The sequence below is a fragment of the Struthio camelus genome, chromosome 21 (assembly GCF_040807025.1).
Source record: "Struthio camelus isolate bStrCam1 chromosome 21, bStrCam1.hap1, whole genome shotgun sequence".
Classification (NCBI taxonomy): Eukaryota; Metazoa; Chordata; class Aves; order Struthioniformes; family Struthionidae; genus Struthio; species Struthio camelus.
The window spans coordinates 11,717,076-11,744,885 of NC_090962.1; the positions used below are offsets into that span (position 1 = coordinate 11,717,076).

General features: G+C 56.1%; 1 protein-coding gene across 1 annotated transcript; it reads left to right on the forward strand.

Annotated features, from left to right (window-relative positions):
• The first annotated feature begins 706 nt into the window (after positions 1 to 706).
• On the forward strand, positions 707 to 27,419 carry LOC138061810 (MAP7 domain-containing protein 1-like). The gene is made up of 16 exons (XM_068915830.1): positions 707 to 776; positions 2,480 to 2,538; positions 19,948 to 20,009; positions 20,597 to 20,744; positions 21,574 to 21,830; positions 22,274 to 22,359; positions 23,438 to 23,508; positions 23,613 to 23,730; positions 23,943 to 24,119; positions 24,321 to 24,421; positions 24,839 to 24,956; positions 25,198 to 25,312; positions 25,706 to 25,843; positions 26,392 to 26,472; positions 26,687 to 26,811; positions 27,110 to 27,419. The coding sequence occupies exons 3-16, from the start codon at positions 19,983 to 19,985 to the stop codon at positions 27,357 to 27,359; spliced, it is 1,812 nt and encodes a 603-aa protein (XP_068771931.1). The 5' UTR covers positions 707 to 776; positions 2,480 to 2,538; positions 19,948 to 19,982; the 3' UTR covers positions 27,360 to 27,419.
• The last annotated feature ends 391 nt before the right edge of the window (positions 27,420 to 27,810 follow it).

Consider the following 27,810-nt stretch of genomic DNA (forward strand, 5'->3'; position numbering starts at 1 on the left):
CTCGGGCTCCCCTGGGGGCTCTCCGACAGCCCCTGCCCCCTGCCACAGCCCAGGCTTCGGGGCCCAGTCCCCTCCAGAGAGCCTCACAGGCCCCCCAGCAGAGCGGCCCAGCAGCAGCCGCTCCCAGGCAGGAGCCTTTCCCAGCAGAGGCTGCCCTGGCGGACAACTGCTCCCGGCCGGCCCAGCCCCGCCGCCCCCCACGCCCTCCCCACCCTCGGGCCCAGCGCCCAGGGAGCAGTCGCTGCCTCCCCGGCACACGAGCACGCCACAGGCTGCGGCATCGCTCGCGGCTCCCTGCGCGGCCGCCGGGAACGGCGCTTTCGGCCGCCGCGGCTTCTCCCGAGCCCCGAGAGCGGAGGCGCCGCCGGCCGGGGCCAGGGCCGAGCCAGCGGCAGCCGTGGCCGCCCAGGCCCCGCCCCCACGGCCTGGACGGGACGCCTCCCCCCCACAGACCCCGCCCCCTTCCGCCGCGCGCTCCCCATTGGCTCCCGCGGCTCGTGGGCTCCCGGGGCGGGACACGCCCCAGGGGGAGGGCGGCACTGCGCCTGCGCCTGCCCCGCGGGAGAGGGGGAGAGGGGGGGTGGGCGGGGGGAGCGGGGCTCTGGGCAGGCGGGGCTCTGGGCATGCGTGCTGGCGCGGAGGAGGGGCACTGAGGGCCGGGGCGGGGCCGGCTCTGCGCAGGCGCTGTGGCGGCACGGCCAGGCGGGGCCGGAGCGTGCGGCCCGCGGCTGCCCCGGCCCCGGCGCCGGCGCCGGCCAGGCGGCGTGTGCAGCCCGGTCAGGCCGCGCGCGGCGGGAGCCGATGGGGGAGCGCGGTGGGGCTGGGGGGAAGGGCCGTGGGGCGGGAGGCGTCACTTCCGGCGCAGGCGGGCGGGGGAGCAGGTGTGGCAATGGCTGCCGCCCGGCTGGGCCTGGCTGGGCCCGGTTCCCCCCCGCCGTCCCTCGGCCCCCTCCGCCGACGCCGACCCGCGTGGCGGCTGCCGAGCCGTCCCGCCGCCTGCCCCCGCCCCGCTGCCTGGCGGCGCCCCCGGCGCGGGGCGGGGGCGCTGCTGCCGGGGCTGCTGCGCAGCCTCGCCCCGGTGTCGCGGCTCGGGCACTGCGTGGTGCCCGCTGGTGGCCCTGGGCCCTCTGGGTCGCTGGGAGGAGTTTTGGAAGTAAACCCTGGGCTGTGGCGGGGGGCAGGGGCTGTCTGTGAGGCGCCCGGTGAGCCCGAGTGGTGCTTTCAGGCAGTGGTGCAGAAGTGCAGCGCTCAGTTGTTTGGATGGCTGTGCTGTGTGAGGAGTGCCCTGCTTCTTGTGCAGCTTGAAGTTGTGGGCCTGAAGAAGCTGTCCTGTCGGGGAAAGGGGAGAGGAGAGGGCTGTGAAAAGGGCAGGGCCGGAGCTTGGGGACGTAGGTGTAGAAGGAGAGTGTTTTCTTAAGGGCCCAGTGAGTGTGGGATAGCCAGAGAGTGTGTTGCAGGTGTGCCCTGTGAAAAGGGGTCTCTTTGGTGACAATGCAGATACTCCTTGGTGGAGGAGAAGGGATGTCTCGACAGGCAGCTTCAATGTCTGTGTAGTTTTAAGGAGGTGTCAACGCAGGGCAGCCCGAGCAGCCTGTAATACCTGTGTGTCTGGTGAGCTGGTGCGTAGAGCTCTGTGGGCACTGCCTCTTTGCCTGTCCTACCATGGAAGGAGCACCTGAGTAAGCTTGTGCTGATGCCCAGTGTTGCCGTAGCTGTGGGGGACCTGAGCGTCTTGTGTGCGTCCTCAGGAGCGCACAGAGACACGCGTGCGGTGGCCAAGGTTAGCCTGCGTACAAGAGAGGTCACGTGAGGCAGCTTGCTAGCTCCGTTGAGCAAGGAGTGGGGGTTGTCGGTCACGTGGCTTGGAAAGGGCTAAGGAAAGAAGGGTCTAGTGAAGCCTGGCGACTAATGCTGCAGAGTGAGGGAAACGGGTGTTGTTTGTACTTTGTTAGGCCAGCTTCAGCCAAGAAGGAGCTGCTGTGATGGTGAGAGGCGCTGCGGTTTCTTTGCCTTCCTTAAGGAGCCTGGGATGCCGGGAGGCCTGTTGCAGTGAGTCAGCTGCTCAGCACGGAGTTCTGATTGCCTGACTCCAGTGTGGTCACGTGCAGTTCCCCCTGTGTTGTCCAACTCCAGGTCAGCCGTGAGGAGCTCCACCCGCTAAGGAAGGTCGCCTGGGTCGAGGCTAAGGTATAACTTGCTGCAGCGCAGTGGTGTTCTCGTGCAGTGTGTATTGAAAAATACCCCTTGCCCAAGTATGTGAGGTCTCTTTTCCAAGTTGTGTGCTGACCCTTTTATGTGCCCCCAAGTCTCCAAAGCATCTGAGTGTGGGTTCTGTTTTTTCAGCCTTGAAGGGTTTGGTATTTCTGAAGGCAGGAGTCAGTCATGCTTTCTGCAGTGGCTCTGTGAGCACCTTCCTGCTGGCTGTTGCAAGGGCCTTTGTTGCCGCTTACTGAAGCCAGTGTCACCTTTTTGTTTCCAGGTTTGTGCATAAAGATGAGCAATCGGAAGAAGAATTCGCTGAGAAGGCCTGCCTAAAAGGTACTGTGGCAATGTGCTGATCCAGTGTAGAGATGCCAGAAGTGTGTTGGCCTCATAGGAACGTATCTTTCAGTCCTCCAGAGCTTGGAGAATGACAGCAGCCCCCAGGTGCGCTACCAGGGGGTGCAGACAATCTTCATCCTCCAAGCGCCCAGGAAAGTGCCCCCATCGGGCTTCTCCTGCTGAGGCCTGTGTGCCCGCCTGCCGAGAGCCTGGCAGCGATGGCACGCAGCTGTGGGCCCTGGGTCACCCTGAGCATCTGCAAATTGGGTGTCTCCAACTCTCCGATCCACCCGCTGTGCAGAGGACATGAAGTGAAGCAGGTGGCTCGGGGGCCACGTCCCGCTGGGCTTGCCCAAGGATGGAGACAGTGCAACCTGCCTGGGAAAGTTGTTCCCATGCCTGCCTACCCCCCTAGTCCTTTTTTTCCTCCCGTTTACCTGGAAGGCTGGGGCAGATAGGGCTGGCAAGGTGAGTGTATTGCGGGGAGCATGGGTGCCCGAGTTGGGCCCCGGAGAGGAGCTGCCTGCAGCTGGGAGCGCAAGTGGTGAGGTAGGGCATGGGAGCATGTGTGCGCTGTGGGGCCTGGCAGCGAATGCGAAGGCAAAGCTAGTGGCTGTTGCCCTCACAGTGACATTGCAGGCATTCCAAGGCCCACTGTTTGCCTGACTTCCTGTCTTCCTTTTGGTGGGCCCCAAGGCTCTCTGTGTCCTTCCTGGTGCATCCCAGCTGCCCCCATGTGCTTTTCCATGTGCTCAGGCCACTCGGGGTGCCTTTTGGTGCTCCCCAGTAGCCTGAGGACAGCATGTGCCCCCTCAGTGCGCTCGGTGCTGTGTGGGAGCTCTGTGGGGCCACATTCAGGGCATAGGGATGGCATGGCCAGTCCCCAGCACCCCAGTGAGCAGTAGCACACACAGAAGGATGGGCAGAGTGTGTGTGTGCCAGCCATGCTGACTCCTGCCCTCCCTCGCATTATCGGCACCGGGGAGGTGGGGAGGTGGGCACGGCCATGTGGCGTTGCACCAGGGATGGCCTCATGTCCAGCATGCTGTCAGATGTTTACTAACTTAAGGGGGCCTGTAAAGAGCAAGGACTCCCGGTGCAGCACGGCTGCCCCCTTATAAGTGTTTATTGCTTGCTCCTACATGGTAATCTTACAGGCTGCTTTGCTTTGGCCAAGCACTAAACTGTTATCCTTCACTCACCTTGGGCTCAAAACTAAGTTGCTGTCTTGGGGCTCCCGATGTCTCGATGCCTTGTCAGTCACGGAGGAATGGCAGTGTGGGCATCCCCTTCTCACCGACTGGTGTCCAGGGGGCAGTCCGGAGCAGGGTCTTTACCATATAGGGTGGCATTAACCTTTCATAATTCTCCCTGTTGTTCCCCCTGAAAGCAGCAGCTTAAACCCCTCCCCAGCTGTGTTTTATCCAACAACTTCCACTCCCTACAACTCCCTTTTCTACTTTTTGATCCCTAATTTCCCCACTGTTCCCCGGAAGTGGTGAGAGTTTCTGCGGTGTCATCCCCTTTTGCATCACTATGTTCCCCCACGGCTCTGCAGTGAGGTGCCTCAGGCCGGGGACACGCCAGGGGGTTGCCAACTGGAGGTAGGCACCAGCGCATGCTGCTGGCATGGGGGCTGTGCTCTCCAGGAGGCCCCGTCTTGCCTGCAGGCTGTGAGATTGTCCACCCTTTGACACTGTTGGAAACCTTTGTGATTTGAAATATGTAGAGCTCAGTTTTGCCCAAACCATTTTTCCAGGATTCATATGCAGGATACATTGGGATGGGAGGGGTGTGTGATGCAGCCTCAGCGTGTCTGAGTTGTGACAGTTGTTGTGTACTGCAGGACAAGATTAGCACATGAGCACACACCTGTTCCCTCCACACACAGTAAAATGATGACAACAAACATTATATGTTGTGAAGTAAGCTGCATGTCCCAAGCTTTCCAGAAAACCATGTCCACAGGGATTAATGTGCTTTATATTGTTACAAAGGTCCCCAGGCATTCACCGCTAAGTCCGAATCAGACTCTTATACAATGGTTTATTTCAGCTCGAGCTGGGTGCCTCCAAAGAGGGACCGAGAACAAAGAAATGTGGGGGTGATTATACTCCTTACAGTCTTATTTCCCCGCCTGCCAGTGACAGTCTCTTCCAGGCTTCTTTCCTGAGTGGGTGGTCTCTATCCTTTTGATTGGTTCGTGTCTACATCCCAGGACAGTTGCTGCTGTTCCTGCTTCACAGCGCCTTATCTTATCCGGAGGTTAACCGAGACCTCTGTCCATTGTGTGCTGTGTCTTTGAGGGCTGATTTGAGCTGGTTCTGCAGTTGTTCTGTCAGCAGTATGCCACAGGTTTGGTTAAAGTTCAAGCTTAGGCCTGCAGGCTTCACTGCTCCAAGCACTGATGCTAAGTTGAATCAAGGTTATGCCAATGGAAATGACAGTGGTTTTCTTACAAACCCCCCATTTGTTTTTCTGGCTGTTCGTCTTCGTAATCTATCCATTTTCCAAGGCGAGCAGCCCGCCTCCGAAATTTGATATACAATGCCAAGGTGAGTGCAAAGCACACGATGCCTAGACAGAGCAGAATCACTACAGGATGCAGCAAACAATTATGGAAGGCAGAAGCGGTGGGAGACCACCCAAACAAAGTTTCCCACCATTGACGTGCCGCGTCTTTTTTGACTCTTTCAAGTCTCATTTGAATTTGTTGTGTGTCATGCTCTACGGTCATCAGTGTGCTTTTCCCTGTTTCTTTGACCTTGTGGAGCATTGTCCGCATTGGTCATGGTGTAGTACTTCCTTCACTAGATGGAGATTCGTTCCAGTAGGTACTGGTGATCTCACAATTCATGACTCAATGAATAATTTTCCTGGAGTAACTGAGGAGTTGTTACTGGGCTTGGATAATTGCAGCCACGTGCCTTTAGCATTGTGAAGTTACACACGCGCAAATTTAAACTCTTATTGTGATCTAACATTACCCCATGCTTGTTGAATAGTGAGGACAAAAGCAGTTATCACTTTTTGCTCCTTACTGAATGTAAACTTAGGCATTTGCCACCCAGCTTGATATTTCCGTTCCGATACGGCACTCTTTTCCCATATTAATGTTTGGATTTCTGCTGGAAGCATACCATTCTCCCCTTCCCTTATTCCTGAGGCAGCTATTGTTTGTAGCCAAAGTTGGGCTTGAATGCAGCTAAGGGCAAGTGAGGTGTTTCCTTGAAGTACCCCTAACGTGTCTATTGTTAATCGGTGGTCTTGCTCATTAATCTCCTCCGTCCGAGGTAACAGGTCTGGTATCAGCCATTGTACTTTCCCTGCTGCGGTCAACGACGATGGCAACGGATGTTGCAGCTTAAACAAATCTGTTGTGGGTGCGCCCGATTTATTCATCAGCACTTCTGCATCGATACCATTTAATACACCTAGGCCAGTCCCCATCAGGCCCGTGATGTGTCGTTTTCTTAGGTTTTGTTCCCTGCTGTTTAACCATGTCTCCCATGCAACATATACGTTTTGCAAGAAAGGCGCACGTTGGGGCTTGAGCCCTGTGATGTTTACTTGCAAGCTGAGTTCTACTTGTTTGAAGGACCAAGTTGGATTAAGCAGCACGGTTTGTTGACCTCCTTTCTTCATCACGTACGGTCCTATTAGATATGTCCAAAGTTTTAGTTTAGGGGTGGGAGGTTGAGTAGTGGGAGTAATGCTACTAGTGATCGTAGGAGTAGTTAAGTCATGTTTTACCTGACACACAATGTGACCGTCCATAGAAATGTCATCAAGACTCGCATGAGCGTTCACAGGAACCTCTGTACAACATTGTTCAGCATGACAGGTCTTACTACAACAACGGCCCATTTCTTCTTCTCTTTCCAAAGTAACCGTTTTATCAGCAAAACAGCAAAAGATGTGCTTCTCTCTGCGACCCCTTGTCGAGGCTACCATAGTTACCCATGCAGTACGTGTGGCATTCTTGGTAGCAGCCTGTTGCCGTACCTAAGGATCTGTGGTGAGAGCCTCCCAGCGAATTGCTCTCCATCCTTCCATCGCTTCCAAACAACATCCTCTAATGAAGAAGACTCTTCCGATAAGCATTCTGGTGGATTGTGTGTTTTAGCATGCGAATGAGGAGCCCAGGATTGCCGCTCAGCAATTTTAACTGCAAAATAGGAAGACACAAGTACAGTGTACGCTCCTTCCCACTTTGGTTCCCATGTATGCTTTCGGATGTACCTTTTTATCAGTACCAAATCTCCTGGTACATAGGTATGGACTTGTAAGTCTAGAGATACAGGTAAATGGTTAATCGTGTTCTGAAGGTACATTACATTCCTCGTTACACGGTCATCCCCATCCACCAGTTCTTCTGATACAGGTAAATAAGTCCCTGGGACAGCCAAACGTCTACCAAATAGTATTTCTGCTGGGGTAAGACCAACGCTTTTCCGAGGTGTGTTTCTAATGTCCCATAGCACTAAACTTAAAACCTGTGGCCATTTTGGGTTAGGTTAGTTTCTGCACACACCTTTGCTCATTTTGTTTTTGCTGTCCTATTCATTGTGACATTGATCACAGCTGGATACTATTTACTTTGAAGCTGCATATCTCTCTGGAGCTGCCCAGGAGTCTTTTTATTTGTGCCGCAACACCTTCAATTCCGCCTTGTCCTTTTTCATGGAGCCATGGTGCCACAGGTAGCAGATCTTTCCTAGGCAATACAGGCTTACCTCCGATTGTCCAAATTCCAGTTTCGCCTCGTTCCCCTCCAAGCTGTTCCCACCTCTCCTTTTCTTCCTTGGTACATTCTTTGTCATGTATGTTGGATAGCTGGGACACGTCCATCCATCGCAGTGGGGCATAACAAAACACCCCATTGCAAGGCAGCTGCTCGGGCAGCTGAATCAGCAGAATTGTTCCCTTTTTCTACGGTGGGCCTACCTTGGTGATGTGCAGGGCAATGAGGAATAGCACTGTGTTTAGGATCTTGAATAGCATCCAGCAGTTTGCGGACTTGTGGGCCCTTTGCGATGTTCTTTCCGCCGGAGGTTAAGAACCCTCGCTCTTTCCATAGTGCCCCTACTGCATGACAAACTCCAAAAGCATACTTTGAATCAGTATAAATATTAACAGTTTTACCTGTAGAAAGCCTTGCTGCTCTTGCCAAAGCAACCAGTTCGGCCCCTCGCGCGCTCGTAGTGGGTTTTAGGGGCCGAGCTGCCAGTATGTCGAAATCAGATCCTACCGCGTAGCCACTTTGCCGCTTGTCCTCATGGTAAGAGGAAGATCCATCTACGTACAAAACTAAATCTGGGTTTGGGAAGGGAGTCTGTTGTAAGTCTTGGCGAGGTTTTTCCACAAGTTGCATTACCCTAGTGCGCTCACGGTAACGTTTTTCTCCGTTGCTGGGCAAGGGAAGCAGGGTAGCTGGACTCAATGTATTACAATGTTGTATAGTCACATTGTCCATCATTAAGAGAAGTAGTTCATATTTATGTGCTCGCTGTGGAGCTGGAACGTGAGACACAAAATTCTTCAATAACATTTCCACTTTGTGTGGGACGTGTGCTGTCAGAGGGTGTCCCAGAAGCATGGTTGGACATGTCTCAACAATGATTGCTGCAGCAGCCACTGCACGGATACGTCCAGGAGTCCCCAAAAGGATGGCATCCACTTGTACTAACTAATATGTGGCTGGTTTGGGTTGGGGACGTAGCATTGGAGTCAGCACTCCCCTGGCAACCCCTTGTTCCTGAATGTACGGCTGGGAAGGTTTTTTTATAATCAGGGAGCCCTAGAGCCAGCGCTTTCCTTAATGCCTCCTTAATTTTTTTCAATGCCAAATCTCTCTGAGGTGTCCACTTTACAGGTTCTCAGGTGCACCCCTCTGAGTGTGCACTGCAGAAAGATTCCAGGATTGCTGTAGAGATGCAGGAAATGCAAAATCGACCACTGGTGAGGGGACACTGCGAGCGGTTCAGGAGATGCAAGCGTTGAGGAGAGACATGAAGTCAAGTTGCTGCTGTTAGTGCTTTGTCCAGGCTCCTGCCAAGGTTTCTTAGGAAGGCAGAGATGCCCCACACGCTCGTGGCCGCAGTCACTTTGCATGGGGCATTCTCCTGCACCTGGAGACACTGGCTTTAAGACACGTGTTTGGTGAAAGTCCCTCATGTCATGTCGTGTCGTGCAAGAGATGCCAGAGTCCTGCCGCTTTTCCATAGTGGGAAAGAGTCTGATTGTGGGGGCCCAGTCCGACAAGCAGCTGTGCACAGACACACTCTTGCCTTGCCTCGTAGCCCAGCTGACTGAGCCCAGTTGCCCTGGGACCCCATGCATGTGTGCGCATGATGGTGCTTGGTGGCAGTGCTGCCGCCTTGGTGCTGCAGGACCTTTTGGGAGCAGGGCCTTTGTGAAGGTCTGGCCCAGGTTAGTCCCTCCCTTCTTGTGCGTTCCTCTCTCGCTGTGGCTCCAAAGACACTACCTCTCCACTGAGGAAGACCGAACTAACTGTGAACTAAGGCTCCTGTAACTGCCCTAAGACTACTGGAACAGTGACTAAATACACACTAAGACTACTGTAACCAACTCGAAGCTACCTAGCCTAATGCTACCCTATACCGTGAACTACCCTACAGGAAGGAAGAAGAAGAACTCATAAGAATAACTAAGACTAATACCTATAACGAATAACTGTAATGCTACTAGGAACAGAAGTAATAACTCTACCTAATGATAGTAATGAGAAGAACTGTGCCCTACACATAGAATATTCACTGTGAACTAAGAATCCTCTACCTAACTGAAACTAACTGTCCATAACTACACACTAAAAATAGACTAACCAACCCTACACTAAGAAATCTTACTACTAAGAACCTTAATGCTCCTAGAGTAACCCTAATGCTAAATGCTATAATACTCCTACTCCTAAAAAAATCTATCCTATAACCTAACCTGTAGCCTAAACAGAGCTGTGGCAGGGTGGTGGGAGCTGTTCCCGGGCGCTGTCTCCGTCCCGCAGTAGAGGTGGAGGGGAGTCGTGGGAGGGATGTGTCCCCGCGGTGGGCCCTGTCTCTGCCGGTCAGATGTTGGTGCGCAGCAGCCCAGGGCAGTCCAGGAGGCGACGGGTGGCCCGGTGATCCTCGGCGTGCCCCGGCTGGTGGGCTCAGCTCCCCGTGGCTGGGTGCTGGCAGCAGCCTGGTGATGCTGGGGGGGCAGTGCCGCAGCTGGTGGTCAGCGGGGTGCCTCCTGCCAGGCTAGCACCTCCTCCTCCTCTTTGGTCCCTGCGGCAGGTCCACGAGGCACAGGGCGAGCTGCCCCTCTGTGGGGTCCACCTCCATGGGCTCCTCCTCCTCCTCCACGGGCTCCGAGGCGGCTGGGGCACTCTGGAGGAGGGCGGCGCGGCGGTCCCAGACGGTGGCACCCACCTTCCTCTTGATGCGCAGCGCCGCCTTCCTCCTGGCCCACAGTCGCTCCGGCTGGCTCATGGCAGGCAGGAGTGGAGAGCGCGATCCCGGGTCGTGTCCCACCACCGGCCTCTTGACAGCTCTGGGACAGTGGCGCTGAGGTCACTGTTGACACGGGGAGGCCGTGGTGACGGCACACCTGACCCGCTCCCCAGTTGCGGGGGCCCTACCTGGCTGTGCCCCGCAGGGGGATGGTGGGGGCTGGAGGGTGCCCCCGTGGGCAGGGGACCATGGGGCTGCAGGCTGCTCTCCTTGGCCTCCTTTGCGTGGGCCCTCGAGCTTACTTGTGGGAAGAGCTGCTCTTGCGCCAGGGAGGTGGTCTTGGCCTCCCCGCGGGGGCTGTGTGCTCCAGCCCCTTTGCGGCCTGGGCCCCCTTTGCCAGAGTCGCTCCCGGGTGTCCCTGCGTGTGCTGGAGCGCTGGGGAGCCCCTGCTGGGACCAAGCCCTGCTGGCACGGTCTCCTCAGTGCCCAGCAGAGGGGCAGCCCCACTGCCCTCGACCTGCTGGCTGCACGCCCAGGCCACCCGGGAGGTGGCCCTCCTTCCTGCAGGGCGTTTTCCCACCACTCTTTCTTCTGACTTCCCCTTCCCACCAGCTTCTTGGGAATGGTTCTGGGCAGCACAAGACTTTCCTTCCCTTCATGACTGCTCAGCCTCTTCAGGAACCTCCCCTGTCGGACGCTGCCTGTTCTGCAGGAAACCCTTGGAGGTGTTAAAACACCAGTTGTTGTCAGGAGCAGCTTTTCAGGAGCAGCAGGAGTTTTCCGGAGGAGGAAAGGCAGGCCCTCCCTGGCTGTCTTTGCTGCTGAGTTTGTAGCCATCTGGTGCAGCACTGCAGCTGGGTGAGCGGTCTCACGCCAGCCCACGTTCGCCAAGGATGCTGCTGCTGCGTGACCACAGGCAGAGCCTGAGTTCCTCCAGCTTGTTTCCAGGCTGTGTGCATTGGAGTGCAGAGACTTGTGGCAGGTGTGCTTTTGCCCTCTTTGGTCCTTCCCTCGCATTTATTGCTATGGCCTGACGTAGCAGTTGTGAAAGACCAGGGCCTGTGCGTGCCATGCCTGTGTGGTTCCCCCGGCCACTGTAGACAACCTCCTGCCTGGGAGCAGCTGCTGCTGGGCCCAGCTCTGCTGGGGGGCTTGTGTGACTCTCTGGAAGGGGATTGGGCACCGAAGCCTGGGCTGTGGCAGGGGGCAGGGGCTGTCTGAGAGCCCTCAGGTGAGCCCGAGTGGTGCTTTCAGGCAGTGTTGCAGCAGGGCGGGTGCAGAAAGGCCTGGAGCCATGAGAACCCCATTGGCTAGTCAGAGTCAGGGCAGCAGGTGCAGCGTGCAAGGAAGAGAGCAGCTGCTTTCTGTGCCGCTTCTGCGCAGTGCTGTTCTCCCCTCTTGGGAAGAGGGAGGGCTCTGGGCCTGGCTGGGGAAACTGATGGGGAAGGGAGATGGGTGTTAGCAGCTGTTGTGCTGTGCTGCAGTAGCACAGCATTCAGTCGTTTGGAGGAACATGTGAATAGTGGACTTCTTGTTGTCCAGCTTGAAGTCATGGGCCTGAACAAGCTGTCCTCTCTGGGAAAGGGGAGAAAAGAGGGCTGTGAAAAGAACAGGGCCTGGGTTTACATGTGTATTCAGCAGGCATTCACCAAAGGGAAATGATGCTTAACCAACCTGACAGCCTTCTCTGATGGGACAACTGGCTGGCTAGCTGAGGGCAGAGCAGTGGATGTTGTCCAGCTGGACTTCAGCAAGGCTTTTGACGCTGTCTCCCACAACATCCTGCTAGGTAAGCTCAGGACGTGCAGAACGGATGAGTGGCTGGTGAGGTGGACTGAGAGCTGGCTGCATGGCAAAGCTCAGAGGGCTGTCATCAATGGCGCAGAGTCAAGTTGGAGGCCTGTAGCTAGTGGTGTCCCCCAGGGGTCAATGCTGCACCCAGTATTGTTTAACTTGCACATCAGTGACTTGGATGTAGGGACAGAGTGCACCCTCAGCAAGTTGGCTGATGATACTAAACTGGGAGGAGTGGCTGACACAGCAGAAGGCTGTGCTGCCATTCAGAGGGACCTGGACATGCTGGAGAGATGGGTGGAGAGGAACCTCATGAAATGCAAGAAAGGCAAGTGCAGAGTCCTGCAGCTAGGGAGGAAACACCCCATGGTCCAGTAGAGGCTGGGGGCTGACCTGCTGGAAGGTAGCTCTGCGGAGAAGGGCCTGGGGGAGTCTCGGTGGAGAACAAGTTGAGCACTAGCCAGCACTGTGCCCTTGTGGGCAGGAAGGCCAATGCTGTCCTGGTTCGCATTAGGCAGAGTGTTGCCAGCAGGTCGAGGGAGGTAATCCTCCCCCTCTCCTCAGCCCTGGTGAGGCCTCAGCTTCTCCCCAGCAGAAGAGAGACATGGAGCTCCTGAAGCAAGTCCAGCAGTTGATGAAGGGACTGGCGTGTCTCTGCTATGAGGAAAGGCTGAGGGAGCTGGGCCTCTGCAGCCTGGAGAAGAGAAGACTGAGCAGGGATCAGGGAGCAGTGGGCATAAGTATCGGAAGGGAAGGTGTCAAGAGGATGGGGCCAGACTCTTCTCCGCGGTGTGCAGCGATAGGATGAGACCTGAAATGCACAAACGGAAATGCAGGCAGTTCTGTCTGAACAGGAGGAAAATCTTCTTGACTGGGAGGGTGACTGAGCACTGGCACAGGTTGCCCAGAGAGGTTCTGGAGTCTCCTTCCCTGGAGAGATTCAGAAGCCGCCTGGACGCAGTCCTGGGCAATGTGCTCTAGGTGCCCCTGCTTGAGCAGGGGGTTTGGACTAGATGATCTCCAGGGGGCCCTTCCAGCCTCAACCAGTCTGTGGTTCTGTGCTTCTGTGATAGGTAGAGTTGTAGCGCTTTCTTGGTAGCTTCCTTTTGTCCTGCATTTGCTAAGGAGGAAGGTAAGTGGGTGGCCAGGAATGGGCACTGTCCCTGCTAGAGGAAGGAAAAGGAGGTGAGCAGAGCCCTGCATGGAGAGCGTTTTCAAGTGCTCTACAGGTTAGAGCCTGTTTTTTCAGTGTGTTTCCAATATTCCTCGACACCAGTGTCCTTACTGCTTTCTGCCAGGCCCTTGCCTAAACCTAGATGGTAAAGCCAGAGCGTAATCCTCTCACTGAGGTGTGCACTGCTGTTGGAGGTGGAGGTGTCTAAGCCTAGGTTCATATTTCCTTGCTTCTGCCTTCTGTCCCTCTGTGTTTCTTGGCTGTGGCTGCTGTAGAAAGTCCAAGGTTTCCCCGCTTGTTTCTGAATGAGGAAGAGGAAATGGCTCTTGCTGTGTGACTGAGCTACTTCTCACTCGCCAAGGGTTTGACAAAGAAGGACAGAACAAGAGTCTCATGGATGGTGAGTGCTTTCCTAAAGCTGGAGAAAGGTGCGCGTCTGTAGAAGAGCGAGTCTTGTTACCATAGCCAGGTAGTGAAACTGTAGTTATCCCTGAGTGTGCTGTTGAGAAGACGGAACTGTACTTGCTCTCTGCTGGCAGGCTGCTGCTGGCAAGTTGTGACTGAAGACAGCTCGATGGAGACTTATGTTGTGCTAAAAGCTGACCTGGAGGAGATGGCCATTTGTTGCCCTCCGGAGTTTTACCTTCTGCTACACCAGACCATGCCGAATGCCAATATATTTGTATAGGAATAGAACTATAGGAAATAGTTGTAGTCGATAAGAGGGGGCCTTTGGGTATGAGGTGAGTCCCGCCTGGGTGTCCGAGCCATACATCCAGCAACGTCCCATGAGCAACCCCTCCGTGTGGTCCCCAGGGCTCCCTGTGCAGTTTGGAGTGCAAATCCTTTATTAAATCTATCCTGTTTAACCCCTCGCCACCCTTGAGTGTTTGTCTGCGCTGGTATCCGACCCTCCCTTTCCTGCCTTGCGGACACCTTTGGTGTAGTCGGCAGGATACTGCTGTGTCCAGCGACTTGGGCCGTTGGAAAGTGCTCCTGAAGCTGCTAAGGACGCTCGCCAGCTGACCCCAGAGGTTGCAAATGCAACCGCGGCTCAAGCTGAGAAGCTGGAGCACCCATGTGCCTACTGCAACCATGGATCGAGCTGAGAAGCTCGAGCACCAATGTGCTGCTTGTGGCTGCCTGCATTGCACATTGCCGGCAGTGACAGAGGGGGCGGCGAGATGTCTGTCCCCTGGTGGTGTGGGCACTGGTGCAAAAAGCAGATGGGGATCCAGAAACCTGGGGTGGCAATATGTGGGACCCTGACAAGGCCCACAGTTCAGAGTCAGACACAGAGCCTGAGAGGAAGGTAGCTGCCCGGCTGGTGGCAGAGCAGCAGCTTACCGGAGCAAATGCAGCCAACTGGCAAGGGCCCACAACTGTTTGCAATTGTAAAGCATGAGAGGTGCAGGATATGCAGGGTGCTACAGGTAGCAGCCCTGTGAAGGGTTCTTTGAGTGCCTGTTAAGGTTGTGGGGTGATGGGGCAGATGCCTTTTACTTTACTAGAGAGGAGCTTGATAGGCTGGGGGCTCTGCCCCAGGATCCTAGGCTGTGCAACACCCTCCATACCCCGCAGCAGCAAAAATGAAGCGTTTCCCCCTCCCTAACGGACTGGGTGCTGGGTGCAGCACGTTTAACTTGGCCGACTGCCACAGGCATTGATGGCTGGCTCACCAAGTGGACTACTATTGCAGCAGGCATAAACTAGCTGTGACAGTTCGGAATGTTGTCTGGCATTTATTCCGCCGAGTTGACTGGATTGGATCCCCACGAGCAAAACCTTAGGTCCAAAGTCAGGTGCTGTGAAACAACCTTTTGAAGCGATGGTGCTCCCTGTTTTGGGGGGTGAGGGATGGGGGCCGGTGACTGTGGGGGAAGTGGCAGTGCCGCTGTCTCTGCTAGCAGCGGTGTCCTCTGTGAGCAGAGATGGGAAGTCAGGAAAGAGGCAGGTAAACATGAAACAGAGACAGGGCGAGTTGCGGCACTATGTTCCGAGACCTGCTGCAAGCCAGCATACCATGGTGGGAGGTGGACGGCGAGCGGAGGTGGACAAAGCTGCTCGAGCAGTAGCTGCAGCTTCAGCCAGAGCAGCATGCACAGCCCTCGAGGGTGGGGGAGCACAGCAGGCAGCCTGGAGAGGGCGGCGGGGACCAGCAGCACCCACTGCCCGGCCAGCAGTGTGCACGGAGGGGGATCTGCCAGTGGCACAAATGGGGCCAGGCAGCATTGCACCCGCTTAGCTCCACAGCAGTTGCAGACCCAAAAGGGGTATATCCGCAGAGGACAAAAGCCTGGGGAGGTGTGGCAAGTTGATTATATTGGACCCTTCTTGGAAAGCCAGCAGCATAGATATGTCCTGACCACTGGAGAAACCTGCTCTGGTCTCTTGTACACCCACTCTTGCTCTGCAGCTACCCAGCCTCACACCATTAAAGTGTTAGAAGATGTGATTGGGTTACGTGGCTGCTGGTGGAAATCCAAAGGGATCGGGGCCCTCCTTTAACAGGGAACGGCATTCAAAATTGGGCTGGAGAGCAAGGACTAGCCTGGACCTATCACATATCCCATAGTGTCAAGAGGATGAGGCCAGTCTCTTCTCCATGGTGCCCAGCAACAGGACAAGAGGCAATGGGCAGAAACTGAACCACAGGCAGTTCCATCTGAACCTGAGAAAAAATTTCTTGACTGTGAGGGTGACAGAGCATTGGAACAGGTTGCCCAGAGAGGTAGTGGATTCTCCTTCCCTGGAGATATTCAAAACCCGTCTGGATGTGATCCTGGGCAATATGCTTTAGAGGACCCTGCTTGAGCAGGGAGGTTGGACTAGATGATCTCCAGAGGTCCCTTCCAACCTAAACGATTCTGTGATTCTGTGTGATACCCCACCACCCGCAAGGGGCAAATGAACAGACTGCTCAGAGAGCAACTGTGCCAACTGTCCCCTCCTGGTACCCTCAGGGGTTGGAGTAAAAACATTTGTCAGGCAGCTGCCTGCCTCAGGGACCGCCCACCCCATGGCTCTACCCGATATGCTCAAATGTGCCAAGGGGGCCACAGGTGCTTAGAGTGCACCGGCTGCGCCCCCCAAGCCTACCACCCCATGCAAGCCATGCCCGGGAGTTCAGGGTTGGCTCTGTGATTGCCACGCAAAGAAATAACCCTGGAACCAGGCAGCTGTCACCTTGTGAGCATGGGGATGGCGGTCGCCATACATAAAGGGTAGTATGGTTGCTTGGTGCCCTGCAATAGTGTAGCTGTCCAGGGGGGTGGATATCATTGCAGGGGGTCATTGACTTGAATTAGCTTGAGGTGGTGAAGGTTGCGATCCATTACACTGGTTCCTAAGCCCTGTGAAGTACACAGGGAGACCAAATAGCCCAACGGATGTATGAGCGGATAGGGGTCCTCACAATCCCGGAAGGAGATTCCTTGCAGCCCACCCAGCAGCCAGGTGGTTTGGGGTCTACAGGGTGTGCTGTGTGGGTGCCTGATCTGACTAAACCCGGACAGTCGGGAGGGGAAATCATTGCATCAAACCCAACGTCTACAAGCTAATGAGCCTACTCCAAGTACTGCACGACGGAAAGTGCAAAGAATCAGCGTGGGACAACCCCTGGCAGTGACTGTCGTCACGGCTGTCAAATTTTGCACTATGGGGAAAGCGCATTGTACTCCTGGCCTATATGTTATAATGTACTCTATAGATGTAGTACAACGTAGCTGCTTGTACTCCTCAGCTGTTAATTAAGGTAATGAGTGAAAGGCAGGTACGCACCTTGTCCACAGTTCCCAGGGCTCCCCACGCAGTTTGGAGGGTAAATTCTCTCTTAAATCTGTGCTGCTTAACCCCTCGTGAACCTTGACTGTCTCTCTACGCCAGTATCCGACCCTCCCTTTCCCACCTTGCAGTCACACCATGGGATTCGAGGGTAAATTCTTTCTTAAATCTATGCTGCTTAACCCCTCATGAACCTTGACAGTCTCTCTACGCCAGTATCCGACCCTCCCTTTCCCACCTTGCAGTCACACCACGGGATTCTTCCAGGTAGGTCCCTGGAGAGGCCCAAGTCTGCTCTCCTCAAGTGCAGGGTTGTGATCCTGCTTTTTTGCCCTGCTCCCTCCTCTCAGTATCCTGAACCCCATCCACCATCTCATGGCCACTGCAGCCAAGGTTGCCCTTGACCTTCCCATCCCCAACGAGCCCTTCACTGTTGGTAAGTGCAAGGTCAAGCAGAGCCGCTCTCCCCAGGGGCTCCTTTGTCAACTTGTATCAGGAGGTTGTCATCGATGGTCTCCAGGGACGGCCTGGGCTTGCTTGTGCCCTGCGGTGCTGTCCCTCCAGCAGCTATTGGGGTGGGAATGAGGGCGGGAAGAGTATAATCTCCTTTTTCAGACCAGTTGCTGTGGCTGAAAGTCAAACAAGAGAAAGGCATGAGGAAACCACGTTCCTGAGGAAAGAATGGATCCAATTTAAAGGGGTCTTCATCTCCAAACAAGAGAAGCCCGGTTTCCCTTGCTGAGGATGGCCATTCCCCCTATGCTGAAGAGTGACCGCTATTAGCAGAGCACCAGCAGACAATGCCACGCCTGGGTATGCAGCATAGCCAGCCTGTGAATGGGACTGTGTAGCTGCAAAAGATAAGACTGTGAGTAGCAGCAAAAGGAAGCTTTTGACACTGGCTCTCCTAACATCCTCACAAGCAAGCTGATGAAGTTCAGGCTAGCTGAGCAGACAGTGAGGTGGACAGAAAACTGGCTGAGCAGCCAAGCTCAGAAGGTTGTCATCAGTAGCACAGCGTCTTAGCTGGAGGCCAGTGACTAGTGGTGCACCCCAACACTGGCTCCAATGCTGTTTAACTTACTCATCAATGACCTGGATGAGGGGACAGAGTGGCTGATGGTCCCAAAGTGGCAGGAGTGGCCATGCTGCTGCTGTGAACCATCCTGCAGTTGCTGCCAGCTCAGTCCTGAGATTCTGCATGTTAGAGCATTTCTCCGGAATGCCTCCTTCTTTCCTGCGCAGCTTCTTGGGTGAGGAGGGTGGTGTGCAGTGAGAGAAAAGAAGTGTCTGTGTGTGTGTGTGAGTGCGTGTATGTGTGTGCGTGTAGAGGAAGGACGTTGTTCCTGGTTGTTCTCTCTCCTGCTGTCCATCAAAGGACAAGCTGGAACTCTTAGTCATGTAGACAAATAGACACAGAATTTGTTTTTTTAAGTTATCTCCTCTTCAAGTGGCATTTGCCTGGCCGGAAGGCAACCTGTGCTGCCTGGGCTTTTGGGATCCAAAGTAGGCCCGGGCTTGTGGTAAATAAGAGTTTCTCTGTTGTAGGTCCCACCTCTGATCTCTACCCTTTGGGGCACTTGCGTCCTTGTGCCCCAGAGCCAGTGCCCTGTCTTCAGTAGTGACCTGTAGCAGATGCTCAGGGAAGGTGTGAGAGAAGCAAGGAAAGCCGAGAATGATGATTTTTTTTTCCCCTCTGACACACTGTCCTTATTTGCAGCACTTTGCGGTTATGGGAGCTGGGCCATGAAGCCGTGTCTGAACCATCGCGGTACCCATTTGTTGGTCCCCCTTGAACCCATGTCTATGTTTGCAATCCACAAGCATTCAGATGCCCCATGTGATGCCTGTGAGGGAGGACTTGAAGGCCGATGCTGGCGCTGATCCTTGCTGGCTTAGCAAAGAGCTCCCTGGGGCAGAGGGTGGTGGGGTGGGGGCACCCTAAACCACCCAGGGCAGCTGCCCTCACTGCTGTAGGGCCCACACCAGCAAGGTCTGGGGGTGGGATCCCTGCAGCCCCTCTGTGACACGCTCTGTGACACAGTCTGAGGTCACTGTGGCATATCCCACCTCACAGTGACACCTCCCCTCTGCCCAGGGTGTGCCCAGCCCTCCCCACACTGCGCTGGAGTGCGGAGGAGGAGGAGGCAGCGGAGGAGGAGAGTGGAGGAGAAGTTTCCAGGCAGGAACTACAGGCACAACCATGCGGTTCCCGTTTGTGAAGCTGCCAGCGCTCAGGCTCCTCAGCCATGATGGTGAGGCCTTAGGGGCTCTTCCAGGAGCGCGATCGTGTAGGACACCAACTCCCAAACCAGCGTTGTGTGGGGAGGGCTGGTGGCTGCCATGGGAGCCTGCCTGAGTGCCCCGTGCGGATCAGGGATCGAGGTGGCCGCCCAGGACTCCTGGGTGCAGGGCCTGGCTCTGCCCCTGCCCTCCTGGTTCCCCAGGCAGGAGTCCCGGCCACCGAGGGTCACTGCTTGCCTCACAGGGCCACTGGCCACCCGCAGTCGTGGCTGGGCCAAGGAGCTGGAGGTGCTCAGGTGGCTGTGAGCAGCCTGTGGAAGCAGGCACCGAATACTGGGGAGCTGGGCCCTGTGGGGAGACCCCTGGGGATGCTCTTGGTGCCCAAGGCTGCTGTGGAGCACAGCACTGTCCTCTGGCCATGGGGAAATCCATGGCCACCTTTCCCCAGAGAGAGGGGCTGCCCTTGGAGACCAGCACCTGAAAGCGGGAGGCAAGGGGACTCCTGTCTGAAGAAGGCGGAGGGGTTGTGCACCTCTCTTGGGGCTTGAAACGCTTGAAACGCCCGCGTTGGAAATCAGCCGCTTCCCTTTCACTTTCTGCCTGGCTTCTCTTCTGGGAGTCCAGTCACTGCCTCAGGCTTTTCCCCATGGGCTCCTCTTGTCTTTCTGATGGGGAGACGCAGGCATGGAGCTGGGGCACACCCTCCCCCTGCAGATGTGAGATGGTGGCATGGCCTTGTCCAAAACCCTTCCGCTGTCTCTTTTGAGCTCCAGCCCTCTCCTGTGCTCGCTCTGCGGCCAGAGGCAGCCAAGACTGGCCTATGCAGCCCGCCCTGCGTGTGCTTATTCTGCTGCATGCGTGATTACACCTGCATCTGTCACTGTCCTGGCTGGGAACGTGCCGAACGTGGTGAGCTGGCTGGCTCAGAGCCTGATGTGTGTTTCCCTTGCTTTTCAGAGGTCGTGAGAATCTGGGAGAGCGTGTCGGAGTACATGCTACAGCAGATTGTGCTGAACAAGGTGGGTTGTCATCCTGCTCCTCCCCTCTGGCCGGGATGCTTTCAGCAGCGCTGGCAGCCCCGGGCCCCATGCACAGTGTCGCTGTGCGTCCCCTCCTTGGGAAGAAGAGAGAAGGTCCCCAAAGTGCACAAGGGTGTGACAGAGCAGCTCCTTTGTCCACTGGTCCAAAGGGTCCAGGGCAGCTGTGGGAGAAGAGAGGCTTCACCCCTTTCTGGGGCATTTGCAGTCCTCACTGCTGCAAAGGAAAGACCAGACACAAAGCCTGGGTGCTCTGCAGGGCTGACTCCACTGCAGGCCACCCCTTGGCCCTTACGTAGATGCGAAGGTCTCTTCCCTCAGGAACGTTTGTTCAGCTTTTACTTTGCATACCATTGAGAGGGTGCAGAGGAGGGAGAGGACAAAATCTGGCCTTCTCCCAAAGGCGTCTTCTCCAAAGCTTTGCAAGTGCCCCTCCAGCCCCCTTGTTCCTCCAGAGGAACAAGGCATCATCTCCTGAGGAACAAGGCACCATCTTCTGGCCCTGCTGACTCCTCAGTCCATTTGCCCACCTGAAAGCACTTTGTTCCTTTTTTCTCGCCGGGTGCCAGGGCGTGGCCCTCGATGTGCTTGGCATTTTCTATGTCCTGAGGAAGCACTGCAGTGAGGTGAACAGGGAGGTGATTATCCCGCGCTTTCACCTGTCTCCGAGAGTTGCACAGACTCATGGGCTCAGCTATGTCAACAGAGACATTCCTGGTAAGGCAGCAGAGCAAAGCCGTTGCTTCCCCTTGGGACATGTCTGGGGTGGGAGCTGAACGCAATGCAGAACTGACGGAGAGGCATCGCAAATTCCTCCCAAAGGGCCTGAGAGCAACTTCACCTTGTCCCAGCCCAACTGTTGCCCACCACGTAGTGACCTCTCGAGAGGGCGTTGGGGTATTCTTTTGTTTACTAGCACTGCATGCACGTAGACTGTCTGCCCCTGTCCTGCTTTGGAGCTGCCTCCATACCAGTCACTCTTAGGCCATGTTGGATGACTGCAGTCTGACGGAAATGTTTTGGAGCGGTTGTTTCTACCCCAGCTGAGAGGAAAGCAGTGCTGCCCCTGCAGACTGCACCAGAGCTTGTGCAGGCAAACGCCAGTGTTGCTGCTGGCTCTCACAGCCTCCTGCCAGTTCCAAGGGGGTGTAAGTCAGCTGTAAGGCGCCTTGCACCCGAGCTGGGAGCAAGAGTGTGTGCAAAGCCCCTCCCTGGCCAGATTTCCCTGGGCCTTCTGCTCCCTGCTGCCATGGCTGTGGCTGTAGTTAGACTTGGTTGATGGCTGTGTGCCACAGAGGCCTTGCGTTGGAGTGTGCAGGGGTTGTGAGCGGGGTCCGCCAAAGCTGGCACATCTGACGGTCAGCTCCGCGGGGACGGGCTGGCGGTGGCCAGACTAACCCTGAGGGCTGCTGTGCAGTCTTCTACGCATGCAGCGTGGGCCCAGCAGCCTCCCCGTGGCCATGGGAGCTGGCCACGTCTCCCCTTGTCGCCAGCTGTATTTCAGCTGCTCCCTACCCAACTGGCTTCCTCTTTTGCTGTTTCCTAGACGATCTTGAAATTGTCCCCCTGGACTATGCTCTGCTGTCATCAGCGACGTCCCTTCCCGAGAAGCTAGTGAAGGAGTGCGTGAATGACATTGTGGTGCTGTTCAGCTGGGGCGCGGGACTCGGAGAGGATTACGACCTTGTTTTCAAGGGCATCGGTCTTCTGATGAGCCGAAACAAGAGCCTCACAATGAGATATTCCAAGGAGTTTCTCCTTGCCGTGGATGGCCCTGGAATTGTATTGAAAAGTCTCCTCTCTGTAAGTTGAGATTTGTCTCCCAGGCTCCCGAGAGTCCTTCCAAGCTCCTCTCAGAGGACTCTCAAGGTGATGTCTCTCGACCTGCTGCGGAGCACTTGGGAGAGAGGTGACCTAGAGCAATGCAAGCTCCCTGTAGAGCTCCTTGCTCTTTGCCTTTGGTGCTCTCGGCAGCGTAGCAGAAGCTGGGAAGAGCTGTCTGCGGTGAAGCCCAAGCTCTTTGCAGCCTAGCGTCCTGTTCCCAAAGGCCTGGGGAAAGAGGCTAGTTTCCTGCACAGCTGCGCAGCTTCTCTCCATTGCAATGCAGGGCTCCTGTTTGTGAAAGAAATCCCTGGGGCAGAGTTTCCCTGAGGCAGCCTCTCTCACCCTCAGAAAGCTTTGTGGCCTTTGTGAGTAATGCGATCCCTTCCTTGGCCTCACCTCCCGTGTCTCTGTCCTTTTTGCAGAACCCAAGCACAGAATATTGGGTGTTATCAGGCAAAGACGCTGCTGCGTTTCCTGTGCTTCCTGGGGGGATCCGTGTGCTGCCAACGTGAGTATGTTTGCTTGTGTAGCCCGTGGCTGAGCAAGCGAGCAGCTTCTCAGCTCCTGCTTGGTGGTGCTGCATTGCCAGAGCTTGCCCGCTCGTGAGCTCGTTCAAGACTAGCTGGTCCAACGGAAGGGCTTCCAGCCAACTCCTTGCTTGCTCTTTCTTCTTTTGGCCTCGGAGAGGCCTCCCCTGGATTAACGTGGAAGAGTGCTGGGGTTTTACACTCGCAGCATAGACTGGACCGAGAGAGGAATGTCGGCATCCTTTCTCATCAAGCTTCACCTCCTCATTCCCTGTCTTTGGCAAGACATGGCAAAAAGCTGTGAAGTCAAGACTGTGTCTGCTTTTGGCTGTGTGTTGTCCTGGGCGTGGCCACAGCCTCTCTGCAGTGGTGGGTCCAAGACCTGACCTATGCAGGTCCCGTGTGGGGCATTGCCCTGTCTGTTGGGAGACTCCAGGGAAGGAAAGGTGTCCTAAAGGCCGCCTTCTGGGAGCAAGGCGGAGAGGAAGAGGAGGGACTTCTTGGCCCAGTGGGAGGCTGTGTCTAGCAGGGCTCTGCAGAGCTTGGTCCTGGCACAGTGTCCTGCGCACTGCTGAGCAGCACATCCCCTGACGACCCGAGGGTACAGAGCTGCCTCTTTACAAGCACTACAGCGTGAATCTGGGAGGGTGTGCCAGCGAGCTGGAGGGCAAGATGTGAATTCACACATGGATGGATCTGGGCACACTGGAGCAAAGGAGAGTACTCTGCTCTCCGTGGGCTCTGTGGAGGCGAGAGGAGAGAGTGTCAGAAGTGGCAGCCAGGAGGACTTGTGTTAGCATACCCTTGCTCCCAGGAAGGCAAACAAAGCACTGGGACCAGCCCCTGGCAACTGCTCGGCCCATCGAGGCAGGAGCTCTTGGCTGTGTCATGTGCTTGCCTGAAATGGGCCTCCACGGTGTTGAAGCATCTGCACCTTCTGCTCTGGAAAAGTAGAGACCGTGCAGGGACTCTCATCGCTCTCTGAGCCTGCATGCTCCGCGCAAGCGGCAAAGGCAACGTGGAGTCCTTTCTTGCAGCTGGGGGTCTTCTTGTTTCTAGGTTTGAGATTAAGCCAGGGCCTGGGGGAAAAGCCAAAGAGCCTGGCCCCGAGGGATCCAAGCAGAGAGAAGGTAAAGGACCGTGCAGCTCCCAAGGCAGGACCGAGCAGGTCTGCGCACCCTCTTGCTGGAGAGCTCCCAAGCATGCTGTTCTGACGAGGTTTCTTGGTGCACAGTTACAGGGAGTGCTCCGCAGCAGCCTGACCACCGTCGAAAGAGGCGTTCTCCGGGCCAGGCCAAAGGGGCCAAGGAAGGAAAAGGGCAGCAGGGCAGCAGAAAGAAGCCTCTTGACAAGTGAGGCTCTTGGGGAAGTGGAGGAGGGCAACGGGAGGGTCCCGTCCTTGTGGGAGGCAGAGGTTTCCGTTGCACACGCTGTCTGCATTAGCTCTGAAGGGCTCTTAACACCTCTCCCAAAGGCTGGTGTTTCCTGGCTGGACAGCAAGTGTACAGCAGGTCCTTGTGCGACTTTGTTGTCAGCTCCATGTTCTTGTTCATCTTCTTCCCAGGGAAGATTTTAGCCCCCTCTTATCCAGCATGAGAGGAAATCTGCAGTCGGCTACCGAGGACAAGCTGGGAGAAGACCTGGCTACAGAGAGAAGGAGGCTTTCGCCTGTGAAGCTACCTGGGCTCAACATGGACGCCAGCCTGGCTCAGCAATGCCTGGGCATGCAGCCCTCCGAGAGGTGAGGCATGTGGAGAATGGGGCTGGGGCAGCGATGCGCTCTTGTCCTTGTGGCAATGAGAGATTTCCGTTGGACACATTGCTCTCAAAGGCCCTTCACGTGTGTCCCAAGGGCCGGCACTGTCTTGCTGGAGGGCAAGTTTGCAGCAGCATTTTGTGAATCTCTACTGACCGCTTCTTTCTGTTATCTTCTTGTTCACAGATCAAAGGTTTCACGAGCACACTCGGCCACTGAGGGCTCCTTCAAGGCTCTCCAAGAACGACAACCCAAAGGAGGCATGTCGAAGGAGAGTGGGAAAGGAGGTAAAGTAATGGATGAGTCCTGAGACAGGCTTGCAGGTCACCTCTATGTCCTTACTGCCAGGGAATTAAAGGCAAAGTCACAAAGTGAAGCCTGGGACAGGAAATCATCCCTCCTGTGGCTCTGTTTGGTGGCAGCCGTTACCCTTCAGGGGCTCGTAATGGCAGCCTGGTGCTCCAAGTTGCAGCTGATCTGCTGAAGGACACTGCCCCACTGCACTCCATTCCCTCGCCTGTAGTGCCAAGGGCTCTTTCCTTCCAGCACTGACAGAAAGTGCAGCGGGGAAACGGGACTCCGAGGGAATCGGGACTACTGCCCCAGACAGTTCCCTACCAGGACGGAGCAGCCCTGCAAGTGCTTCTTGCCTGAGCTGCCTCAAAGAGGCTCTTGTGAAGAGCTGTCTCATGTCACACCTGCAGGGAGTCCTGCTGAGAAGCGCCTCCTTGCTCGAAGAAGGCTTTCGCCCGTGAAGTTACCTGGGCTCAGAATGGACACCAGCGTGGCTCAGCAAGGCCTGGGCGTGCAGCCCCCCAAAAGGTGAGGCGTGTGGAGAATGGGGCTGAGGCAGTGGTGTGCTCTGCTCCTTGTGGCAGTGAGATGTGCCAAAGCTCAGGGCATCTCTTGCTCTGGGGATGCTAATGCAACTTGTCAAACACACCCACATCTGCTGCAGAACCACCTGCTGCTGCAGAACCACCTTCTGCCCAGCTTGAGAGCACAGGGGGCAGAGCACACTCATGCTGTGCTGCTACAGACTCTGCCTGCTCTGTATTCTTAGGGTGCTACCAGCAACTGAGGGGAGAGCCTCGAAAAAAGATAAGAGCAAAACAGCTCAGCCAGGCAGCCACAAAGCGGAAAGCCCTGTTTGCAAAGGGTATCGCACCACAGGGCAGGTACGTGATCTGGCCCCATGTCACCACTGTGTCCTAGGGCACTGTGGAAACGTGGCGCCCTGTGGATACAACTTCCCCCAAGAGCCCTTGCTAGGTGTTGACCTGCACATTCCGTGGCTTCTTGTGGATCTTGCTATAGAAGACACAAGTTACTCTTGAGTCCCTCCTCACACCACTGTCTCCGGGCTGCTGCCCCTGGAAAGGGGAAAAGTTAGGCTTTCCCGGGAGAGAAAAGAGACTGGTGCTTTCTAGGGCCTTGGTCATAGCAGGAGGGCTTTTCAGGGCTGGCATTAGGCCCAGGCTATTGCTGTGAGCAAGGCTGAGGGCAAGGGGCAGGAAAACTGCCAGCGGCTGTGATTCCTGCTGCCTGCTGTGCCTGTCTCTGCCCTCCAGGAAGTCTGCTACCTCTGCATGCAGCAGGAGGAACGACGCCTCCAGGCAGCGCGGCGGGAAGAGCTGGAGAGGCAAGAAAGGGCCGAGTGGGCAGAGCACCTGGCCTGCCAGGCAAAGACAGCTGCCCTCAATGCCCAGGTACTGGAAGCGTTTTCAGCTGCTCCAAGAAACCACCTTTCCCTCTCCCAGGCACCACTGGAGGTGTGCTGGTCTGGTCTCCTCGGCATTGTTGTACTGTTGCCTCCCAGGCGTGGGGCAGGTGACTTGTCTTTGCAGCTCAGCTGCTCATTCCCATGATGGGAGACTTTGTCAGTGAAAACTACGGGACCCAAAGAGCAATCTGCTGTGCTGCGGGCACATGGTCCTGACGCCTGCCTCGAGCTCCAGGACACCCCCCGGCCAGGGTGCCTGCCCTTTGAGGTGGGACACGAGCTCTGCTCATTTTTAACCGATGCCTCAGGGCACGCTGCCCACCCCCCGACATGAGAGGTAATGCCATCTTCCTGGGCTTCAGTGGCTGAAGGATGAAGCCTTTCTGGTTCCCGTGCTCGGGAAGAGCAGGCGAGGACTGAGTATGCTGAGAAAGGCTGCAGAGTGCCCGGGTGCCTTGCATGCTGTGCAGGGAGGGATACTTCCTTCAGTGGCACCTCAAGCTACTACACACACTTTTCTCCCTTGTGCAACAGAGGAGACACCGGGCTCAACTGGAAGCCAATATTTCTAAAACAGAGAAAAAGAAGACTACAGAAGAAAGCAGAGAGTCCCTGGTAAGAACTTTGGACAGAAGAAAACCTCCGCCACCTGGGAAGCCAGCCCCTGGTTGAACACTGGCATCTCCACGGGGATGTGCTGCGTTCATTCTCCTGATGTCCGCGCTGTGGCTGCAGTGTCCCTGCCGAGTATCCCCCATGGCCTTGCTGTTGTAGGACACAGACCCATGCATTTACCCACTGCTTGATAAGCCTCTCTCTTGCCTTTCAGAGATCCTACTGCCCCACTCCTCCAGCCTCCGTCAGGAGAAGGCAGTATGACAGAGAGCTCCAGGAGAGGAAAGAGGCATGGGGAAAGGAGCCAAAGCGTAAACCGGCGCAGCTCTCCCTCCAGCAGTAAGTGTGCACAGCCCCAGCGTGGACAGGCGCAGCTTAACGCCGGGGATCCAGGAGCAGGTCAAAGACGCGGAGCTGTGGGGCTGCATAGGACATCCTCTGATTTCTCCTGGCCAGGGAATGCCCTGCATTAGCCCTTGACTCCGAGTTCCTCTCCAGAGCCCCAAGCGACTGCTTTGGGCTTGGCCTGAGCTGAGGACTGGGGGTGCAGATGGGACTGTGGGGGTGCAGGGCTGGGCTGGGCTGGGCACAAAGGGTCTCAGCAGGGCTGAGCGCGACCTTGTCCCTGCCGTTGCAGCCACAAGTCCCTGCCAGCAAGGCAGAGCCACCGTCGGCTAGAGGTGGCTAAAGCCTGGTGGCAGGAGCCGAAGAACAGGGGAGAGCAAAACCCCTGCAAGGCTCACAGTGAGGAGCAGCTGCTCTGGTATGTATGTCTGAGCAGGTCTGGGGCTTTTCCTGCCTGCGTTGCCCTGCCTTCCCTGGCTAGCAGCCCTGGGGACACCGGGGCTGTCACTGGCACCACCACCGCTGAGACGGGGCACGTTTGAGCTTGGCCGTGAACCAGGCACCCTGACACCCAAGGGGACGTGCCTACACCTAACACTGAATACCTCTCCTTTGGCCTCCCTAGCACTGGCGAGAAGAGACCCTTGCAGCCCCGGAGGAGAAATCACTAGCAACTGCTGCTGTGTGAAGGGGAGACCAGCCTCTGCCTGAGATGGTTTTATCTGCAGGGAATAAAAAGGGAGGTGTTGCTCTGAACCCTGTGTGCAATGCCAGAGTGATTTTTAGGGACAGAAGGGAATAACATCTGTAGACACCAAGCTAGACACCCACCCACAACACCAGAGCTAGTCCCTTGCGACACCATAGGTTGCCTCTGGCTGCCAACGGGGTCACCTGGGACCTCCACACCCCTCTGCTGCTGGGATGGCTTTTACTCTTGTGTCCAGAGTGCTCTTATATGGGAGGGGGGCGGGAGAGAGGGGAGGTTGCCTC

Coding starts and splice junctions, on each gene's coding strand:
- LOC138061810 (XM_068915830.1), top strand. CDS start 19,983: ATGCTACAGCAGATTGTGCTGAACAAG. Junction 21,831..22,273: donor TATTGAAAAGTCTCCTCTCT/GTAAGTTGAGAT, acceptor TCCTTTTTGCAG/AACCCAAGCACAGAATATTG. Junction 24,120..24,320: donor GGCATGCAGCCCTCCGAGAG/GTGAGGCATGTG, acceptor TCTTGTTCACAG/ATCAAAGGTTTCACGAGCAC.